General features: G+C 45.2%; 1 protein-coding gene across 1 annotated transcript; it reads right to left on the bottom strand.

Annotated features, from left to right (window-relative positions):
• Positions 1–5,201: 5,201 nt before the first annotated feature.
• ubb (ubiquitin B) lies at positions 5,202–7,543 on the bottom strand. Its single transcript, XM_007896468.2, is given in 3 exon segments — positions 5,202–5,833; positions 5,836–6,479; positions 7,465–7,543. Coding segments are annotated over 2 exon segments (1,143 nt in total). The 5' UTR covers positions 6,473–6,479; positions 7,465–7,543; the 3' UTR covers positions 5,202–5,327.
• Between the last annotated feature and the right edge of the window lie 2,320 nt (positions 7,544–9,863).

Here is a 9,863-nt window from a genome sequence, read left to right as displayed (position 1 = left end):
GGACTGGATGGGCCGAATGCCCTGTTTCTGAGCTGTACTTTCCACGAAGCTGTGAATATGGTGTCTTCGCTGGTTTACAAAGTTGTTTCATGTTCTGCACAGGCAGCTATCAGGGAGCCATCACGGATTCTTCAGTGAAGAAAGCTGAAAGAACGTTGTCTCCAGACAGATGACAAGTCATTGCAATCGACAGACGGCAAGTCATTGGCATAGAACTGGCATAGTGCCAGTACAAACCACACTGTCGACTGCAGAATGTGAGATATTGAAAACTGTGTGATACATTTATAAATGCTTTCAGCAAAAAAATCCGTTGTAAATTGCAGCCTTGAGACAAATTTAACGTTTCCTCAAAATGTCTCAGCGGCGCTCAAACCCCATTATAAAAACAGTGCAGACATGAGATAACATTTCAAAACCACAAACATCTGCAGACAGCAGTTACTTTGGGCTTCAGCGTAGGCTTTATGTAATGTAGGTCACATTGTTCAATAAAAGTGAGGCCAATCTGGGAAACACAGTACTGAGCTTTGATGAATTTAGTTAAATGATAATTATAAACTAAATGAGCCGATACTAGTAGAAAATAAAAAGTTTAAAAAAACCTTAACAATTCAGCTCATCACGCCCTTTTCCACACACACATCCCCTTGTTCCACAGACCTTGGAAAGACTATCCCATTGTGAACTCTTTTTCTTGGTCAGCCAGGTATCCGACACATGCGTAAACCCATCACTGTATCCAAATCAAACTGAGAATTTCGTGCATCCGACCTCCACATGGAAATCCCAGAGATAGATTGTTGGAATGGAATGTGCTCTCTCTCTCTCTCTCTGGAAGGATGCTTCCTGCTTACCTAATTCCGGAAACGTATTAGGCGCAGCTTGGCACGAGGCAGGGCTTGGGAACCCCAGAATGCGCGTTGGGGTACTGCTGGGAGTCTAACCAGCTAAAACCACATAGCTTCCCATTGATATTGCTGTCCGGCTGCTTATCCAGGTGGTATTCAAATAGAGAAGGGAGTTTCTCCCTGTGTCCTGGCCAATAACCCGCCCAAATAAAATAGTCAATCATTCACTTTATGGCTGCTTGTTTGTGGAGTCCTGTAGCTCAGTGGTTAGAGCACGTGCGAGAGACCTGAGTTCGATTCCCGGAGGGTGAAACTTTGGGCAAATTTCCTTACTCCACACACCTGATAATAATCCCTCAAGAAAAAAATAATAAAAAAACTGCTCATTTCAATCCACGACTGTTTGTGGAACATTGCTGTGCGAAACTGGCTACCGCATTTCACCCACAAATATACAGCCAATTCACTTTACAGGCTATTCTGTGAAGCGCTTTGAGACGTCGAGAAGACGTGAAAAAGCACTATATCAAATGCAAGGATTATTATTATTATATGACCAGTCTCCTACAAAGCAATTTACCCCACTCACCTCTTACTTCCACCCTCCTTTCCCTCATTGGTAAAATAAGTATTCCAATTTAAATTGGACAGAATAATAATAATCCTTGCGTCTGATATAGCGCTTTTCACGCCTTCTAGATGTCTTAAAGCGTTTCCCTGCCGGGAATAGAACCCAGGTCTCTCGAGCGCTCTAACCACTAAGCTACAGAACTCCAGAAAGTGTATTATGTCAAACCTCTGTTATGCAAACAGGAAATACTGCAGGTTGCTTACTTAGAAAAGAACTGCAGACTATTTCTCGACGAGAACTTTTATGCAGTGCATTATGTAGAGGTTTGGAACCTGGCCAAATGTAACCATAATTTTAATCTTGGCTTCAGTATACTTTGAAATTAATTGCTGCATAGGCACCTGATCGATACACCTTTTTTATAACAAAAACAGAAGTCGCTGGGAACACTCAGCAGTTCAGGCAGCATCTATGGAGAAAGTAAAGTGAGTCAACGTTTCGGGTCCACGACCCTTCGTCAGAACATCTTTTTTGTGCTTTGAGCTGCCTAAATGCTGTATTTGTTGACTATCTGAAAGTACTTTTACATTGAAGAAATCTTTTATTTACAGCAGTGGCGTACAACTTTTGTGGCCAACCTTTATGGATGGCCAACAAAACAAATTGTCTCGATTATTTATTGATTTCATGCCATAAATCAAGACGTCTCAAAGCGCTTCACGAAATATATTGTAACGTGGATTGACTGTACCTGTGGGCAAAACTCGGCAGCCAATTGCCACAGCAGGGGTCCCACAAATAGTCGTGGTTTTAAATATTCAATCAAGAAAAAACTGAAAACACACACTCAAAACACATCAAAACACAGACTCACTGATCTCATGCGAATGTTCGAGGGGGCGCTTCTTGACGGCTCTGTGAGTCACTTTCGGCCTGCGGGCTATTACTGCATGCATGCATGGAGTACTTCTCAAGAGTCTCAGCAATCCCTGCTCAGTACAGCAACAACTCGGAGATCTTGCTGAAATGTGAATTACTGCCGTCATCTGAGCCAACCTTCAAACATTTGTAATTCAAAATGCTAGCATCTCCGAAATTAAAGCCAATGGGATATTAAATGTTTCAGGAACAGACAACCAGCGGGAATTCTAGGTTTAAAATTAACCTTCCTGTAGATGTGCAATCTTATTTTGGAATTAGATAAGCATTAGGTAAGTAGGGAAACATCCTTCCGAGTACACATTCCATTCCAGATAGAATAGTTTTCGCGTGTAGGTGAAATGCATGGAACTCTTTTAAGCATAGTGATGGGTTTCCACACATCAGGCACTTGGCTGGTCGTTTTGTTCATTTTAGGAGAGCAGATGGACTGAAGGGCCTCCTTCATCTGAACTAATCTTGTGAGTGTGCTTGCTTCCAGATGCAGCCAAGGCATCGAAGAATATCTTCGTATCACACAATTCAGCCTTCCAGGAGCAACCTCTGGACACCAACTACTTTCTTGCAAGTTTCCTTAGCAACAGCTCACCCAAATCGTCACACCGCCATTGAAGAATGTGCGTTGTATGGCTCCTCGGTCCTGGTTTCCGAGATTGCCTATCGGACAGGCAAGTATAAAGGGAAACAAGAACAGGTCAGTGTGAACACTCAGCAGGCCAGGCAGCATCTATGAAAACGTTAACATTTCAGTTCGACAACTTTTTGCCCGTTCTGATGTTATTTTTAACATGAAGTTGCATTGCAATTGTAATTAAAATGAACAGTGCCCCCTGGAGTCAATGTGAAGGGAGAACAGTAGCGTGGAATTCGGGATGAGTATTTTGACTTTCGTTTAAAGTGAAGGCTCCTGCAAAGGTAAAATATAAATTCAATCGTTAAGTGATTGCCATTTGTGATGTAGTTCAATCATTCATCCGTTAAATGAGAAGGTAATCTTTTCAATGGCCACTGAAGAAAAATGAGTCAATAATACTTGAATAGCGCCTTCTCACGTCTTCAAGATGTCTCAGAGCGCTTCACGGAAGCATTGCTGGTTTTTTTTTGAAAAAATCAAGTCTGCTCACTGCAGTATATTTCAGTAAATATATAGTGCTGCGATACATACACAGCTGAATGTATTACTCTCTCCAACTCAGTAAAATTAACCATACTTGCTTTTCACTCTGCTAGAAGTTTCATCTCTTGACATCAGTAGGTCTTACACTAGCAATTCGAATCAGTAAAGCCTTTCTGGATTTTGAAGAAATGAACAATCAATCTTCTGGAGTGCCAGCAAAGCAGTAATCAAAATGCTAACTTCACACTTCCACAATTATGCTTTTCTGTCCCAGGGGATGGGGGAAGAAGATCCAGTGAATTTCCTTTGTTTATTTCCACGTGTTGTGTTATTTTTTAACGCATGAAGTTGCATCGCCATTGTAATTAAAATGAACAGCTCCCCCTAGAGTCCAATGGACCTTCAATGTGAAGGGAGAACTGAAGGGTGGAATATGGGAAGAGATTAAGGGATTTTAATTAAGAGATTAATCCAAATGAATCTTGTGATCACACCCATTTAGATTCTCATCCCTTTCATCCATAATGCAATTGTAGTCCTGTGTCTTTAGCTGGGTGTCAAAGGAATTTTGAGAATGACACCTCAGCACTAAGAATTTGTATGAAAATGTAGCCCCATATAAAACTGTCTTAACGTTGCGTTTCAAGACAAAAGACATGCACAAACTCAACGTCAGTTTGAAAATGTTATTACCTTCCCAGTGAGTTTTACACAAAACCAATCAACATCAAAGGGTTTGCATCCAAGCTGGGGTTTGGAATCGAGAGTAATGGAGTGGGAGGTATCCAAAAGCATGATCAAAGAAGTCTTGGAATCCGAGAATTATACAGGACAGAAGGAGGCCATTCGGCCAATCGTCTCTGTGCTCGCTCTTTGAAAAGAACTACCCAATTTAATCCCACTCCCCCGCTCTCTCTCCCCATTAGCCTTGCAAACTTGACCTCCCCAAATAATTATCTGCTTCTTTCTTAAGTTGTTATCAGATCAGCTTCGACCACCCTTTCAGGTAATGCATTCCAGATCCGAACTCGCTGTGCGAAAGTTTCTGCTCACCCCCACCCTGTTTTTTTTTAACTATTTTAAATCAGTGCCCTCAGGATACCAACTCAAATGCCAGTCTTGAGACAGCTTGAATGTGGAAGGGCAAGGTGGAGGGAATCCAGGATGGAATTTCAGAGTTGGGGGTAGAAAAATTGAAGGTACTCCAATGCTGCCTCATTAAAGCACAAATCTGGTTGTTTTTCAGTTAAGGAACTGATGCACAGGCCACCACTCCCATGTTTCCTAATCATCAGTATGTAATGGTGTGCAGAATGGAGGCCACGTATAACCCCTGGGGGTGCAGGTGGGGGGGGGGGTCTATGGGAGGAGAGCATTGCTCGGCAAAGCTTTAGAAAGCATTGCATCCTTGTCAAATATTTGTTATTCATATTGTCAACACAAACTCCCATTTAGTAGTTTAAAGCAGGTTCAGTTAGGAATAAATTATTATAGTGGTGAATCCTACTTTACTGAAAGCATTAAGAGGCAGAACATCTAAAATTTCCAAATTCTTCAGAGGTCATAACTTGATAGTTTAATATAGCAGTCAGTCATGTTTAAAGGCCTGAGAATTTTAACATTACAAGGTTCCATTTTCTAGTATTTTAAAGTTAGTTATCAGTGGGAACATAAACTCTGTAAAGTTCATTATCCTCTACAGCCAATACTCAACAATTCGAGGTAATGCCAAAAATCTTTATTATCTACAACATGTGCACACAAGAATCCAAAGTCCATTCATGATTTATACATCAGTGAATTGAAAAAAACACCAAAGCAAGAGAGCAGAGCAATAAACTACTTAAAATTAAAATCCACCACGGAGACGCAGCACTAAGTGTAATGTGGATTCTTTCTGAATGTTGTAGTCAGATAGTGTTCGGCCATCTTCCAACTGCTTGCCAGCAAAGATGAGACGCTGTTGATCAGGAGGAATGCCTTCTTTGTCCTGGATCTTGGCTTTGACGTTCTCAATGGTGTCACTCGGTTCAACTTCAAGGGTAATGGTCTTGCCAGTCAAGGTCTTCACAAAGATCTGCATACCACCACGGAGTCGCAGCACCAAGTGTAATGTGGATTCTTTCTGAATGTTGTAGTCAGATAGTGTTCGGCCATCTTCCAACTGCTTGCCAGCAAAGATGAGACGCTGTTGATCAGGAGGAATGCCTTCTTTGTCCTGGATCTTGGCTTTGACGTTCTCAATGGTGTCACTCGGTTCAACTTCAAGGGTAATGGTCTTGCCAGTCAAGGTCTTCACAAAGATCTGCATACCACCACGGAGTCGCAGCACCAAGTGTAATGTGGATTCTTTTGAATGTTGTAGTCAGATAGTGTTCGGCCATCTTCCAACTGCTTGCCAGCAAAGATGAGACGCTGTTGATCAGGAGGAATGCCTTCTTTGTCCTGGATCTTGGCTTTGACGTTCTCAATGGTGTCACTCGGTTCAACTTCAAGGGTAATGGTCTTGCCAGTCAAGGTCTTCACAAAGATCTGCATACCACCACGGAGTCGCAGCACCAAGTGTAATGTGGATTCTTTCTGAATGTTGTAGTCAGATAGTGTTCGGCCATCTTCCAACTGCTTGCCAGCAAAGATGAGACGCTGTTGATCAGGAGGAATGCCTTCTTTGTCCTGGATCTTGGCTTTGACGTTCTCAATGGTGTCACTCGGTTCAACTTCAAGGGTAATGGTCTTGCCAGTCAAGGTCTTCACAAAGATCTGCATACCACCACGGAGTCGCAGCACCAAGTGTAATGTGGATTCTTTTTGAATGTTGTAGTCAGATAGTGTTCGGCCATCTTCCAACTGCTTGCCAGCAAAGATGAGACGCTGTTGATCAGGAGGAATGCCTTCTTTGTCCTGGATCTTGGCTTTGACGTTCTCAATGGTGTCACTTGGTTCAACTTCAAGGGTAATGGTCTTGCCAGTCAAGGTCTTCACAAAGATTTGCATTTTGAAACTGAAAGACAGATTACATAATTTGCTCTCGCATTAATCTGCAGAAAAATAGAGTGCAGTTGGGGGGAGAATGACCAACAGCCTGGATTGCTTCCGTAAGCACATGTCAAAGCCTCGATACCAGATTTATTTTCAGAAGGTTCAAAAGCTTAGTTTATGTTTACTAATCGTGGTTTCGCCACCGGGTGGAATCCTAGCTTGCGAAATCTAAGCAAGAAAGCGAGAGCCCTGAACAATATCACAGACTCCAAAGGCTTGTCCTTTCCTTCCTAAAGCTATCCAACCCTTCATCTTGGGAGCGAAGGACAGAGAGGACGGTGAGCATTTCGGTCCGAAAACCCCTTCGGGCTGGTCCCGCAGGTCCTCTCCTCACGAGAGCGCTTCTGAGACGTCGAGAAGACGTGAAAAGCGCTATATCAAACGCAAGGATCATCATCATCATCATCATTATTATTATTGTATAGAGAGTGTCGCTGTGGCTCCTCCCAACCACTCAGATTTGTGGTTTGCTCTCCCCCCCCCACCAACACCATACAGTCACTCTACCGTATAGTCTGTGAAATACTTTTGAGACACCCTCTCTCGACCGAGCGCTCTACCAAACGCAAAGATCATCATGAATTATAACAACAATAATATTAACAATGATTTCGCGCCGCCGGAAAACAAGTTCACCCACGGATTTTCACTCGGAACTCCCCGGGTTTTGGGTGAACGTGGGGTTGACCTTTCTTAAACCGACGTTATCGCCGAAAACGCTGCGCTGTGTGGGGGGGGTTTGGGCCGCAGCTCCGAAGCGAGAGCTCCTCCCGTCGGGCGGTTGAAAGCGACGGGGATCTGCGACGGTTTTTTTTAAAAAAAATTTTCCTTTTTTCTTCCCCCCCCTCAAAAAAAAACTGGTTCAGCGCTGGAATCATTTCCCCAACCTGCGGACATCGAATACACGACGGAAACGTACGGCGAAAGTAAACGTCAACGCCACAAACCTCGGCAACGCTGCTTTAACTCTCGGCAAATCTTCAGCACCGGTAGGGATTCAAACTCCGCTTAAATTGTCGGCTTTTCCGAGCGCCGCTCATTTATAGCCTCCCCCGGGCGGCTACGTCACTCCTACTCTCCCCACCCCCCCCCTCCCCCACCTATCGGTTGCCTTCCGCATTCACAAAATAGGTCCCACCTTTCCGGGAACGGCTTTCGACGCTCCGGTTGCGGAAATTCTCGCACCGTTTGAACGGCTGCATTTTACTGCGTTCGAAAAAAAAATAATAATCTTGATTTGAGTCGGGCCGTGAAGGGAAGGATGGATAGGTCACGATTTTTTGGAGGAGGAGGAGGAGGAGGGGGCGGAGTGATTTGTTTAACTGCCAGTAAGGTGGAGCTGAGGCAATATCTGAAAAAGTTCCGGACGGACGGCCTCTCGTGGCTCATAATCCCGCCCTCATCGACGCTTAGTGACGAGACGTGTTTTTCCTGCCTTGTGAGTGGCGGGTGGACCAGGAGACCCCTCCCCCGGGGCGGGGCGAAGGGGGGGGGCGGAGCGGATCACGTGGTCGGAGCCTGTCACGTGCAAAAAGCAGCTGCCGTTTGTTGCTCCGAGAAACACCGCGTGCGGCCCGTGGGGGGGGGGGGGGAGGAGGTGGGAGGCACGTGACCGCCTCGTGCTTCAACCGCCAAAAGCAGTCGGGGTGAAAGTCGAGAAGTTTCCACGGTGTCCGCTGTGGCGCCTGACCCGGGGGGTGAGAGGGGGGCGGCGGCATTGCGTTAGGTTGTGTTGTGTTACCGTGTTTGTCCCAACTGACTCCCGACACAGTATGTACGAATGTGTGAGTGTTGTTTGTTGTCGCACCGTTTCTCGGCGGCCGCCGTTTTTTTTTTACGAAAGAATTACTTCTGTAAAGGAAACTCGACCCGAACCTCGTGCGGGGACGGCAGCAATACCTCCTCGCGCTGGGATCCGGCGCTTCTTCGAGAACGTTCTCCAAGCGCTTTCGCCGGGCATACGATACGCTGTCGAGTGTAATAATAATAATGATCATAATCCTCGCATTTGATATAGCGCTTCTCACGTCGGGAGGACGTCCCAAAGCGCTTCACAGAACACACTGTAAAGTGAATTGACTGTATATTTGTGGGCGAACGCGGCGGCCGATTGCGCACAGCAATGTCCCACAGACAGTCGTGGATTGAATATGACCAATTTATTATTGTTTTGGAGGGATTATTATTAGGCTCTGTGTGGAGTAAGGAAACTTGCCCGAGGTTTGGCCCTCTGCCGGGAATTGAACTCTGGTCTCTCTCTCTCGAGTGTAGTGACTGTATTTTGTGTGTGGGGGGGGGGGGATAAACGCGGCAGCTGATTGACGGCGGCGGAGGCGAACACAAACAGTCGTGGATTGAGTGAGTGGCCATTTTTCTAAAAGAAGGAATTATTACCCCCACCACCACCACCACCACCACCGGAAAAGCGATCGACTGACGACCGGGTTCCTACTCACTGCTCGGTAAACCGAGGCCGTGCGGAGTAAAGGAAACTTGCCCAACGTTTCACCCAGCCCGGGAATCGAACCCAGGTCTCTCTCGCTTGCCGGGCGAATGGTCCAACCCGCTCAGCTCGAATTACATGGCGACTGCCCGACCATCCCGCCGGTAGTATCGTTTTCCCCATTTTTGTGCTAAAATGAGTTTGGCCGTTCACCTGTGATTGGTCACGGGAGGTTGCTGGCACCGACTGCAAACAACCATCATAGACGAGTTACGCCTCTTGCCTGACTAAATCTCCCGCGCCTTGATTAATTCTACCTTTCTATTCAGGTTTTGTGAAGCGCTCCGTCCCCCGGACGTTTTATTTGACGCGATAAATAAAACTGCTGTTATGGAGCCATTAGAAATTAACGGGACGTAAAGGAGGCCGTACGGTCTCCGAAAGAGCGATTGGGTTGAGCCCCGTAAGGACTGTCACTAGTTTGTATCCGTGACCTCTGTTCTGGATGTGTCATTTTNAAAAAAAAAATCTGACGTTAGGAAATCGAGCCGCGTAGGCAAAAAAAGAAACCTAAAAATTCTGTCTCCAGATAATTGCTGGGGTGACTCGTGATTGCATTGTGTTTCTACTATCCTGGTTGAAACAAAGAGACCTTTCCTGAAAGGAATGTGAAACGAAACAAACTGACGTACATAGGTACGTCTATCGCCTCATGACGTGACTCACTTGAACATACCCGGAAACAAGCATGAAAGTTCTTTGTCTTTCTAGTATCAACGTAATTCTCCGTGCTTTCGATGTGAAGTTGAATCACTGCGGTGTTGAATGGAGCTGTATTTCAGAATGCTTTGCTGCACAATTGAAAGTATATTTGTTCTCTCCATTTTTTTTCTTTCACTCCCT

The sequence above is a fragment of the Callorhinchus milii genome, unplaced genomic scaffold, assembly GCF_018977255.1.
Source record: "Callorhinchus milii isolate IMCB2004 unplaced genomic scaffold, IMCB_Cmil_1.0 Scaffold10, whole genome shotgun sequence".
Taxonomy (NCBI): Eukaryota; Metazoa; Chordata; class Chondrichthyes; order Chimaeriformes; family Callorhinchidae; genus Callorhinchus; species Callorhinchus milii.
Note: the sequence above shows the minus strand (reverse complement) of the source record. Positions and strands in the feature narration are given on the sequence as shown.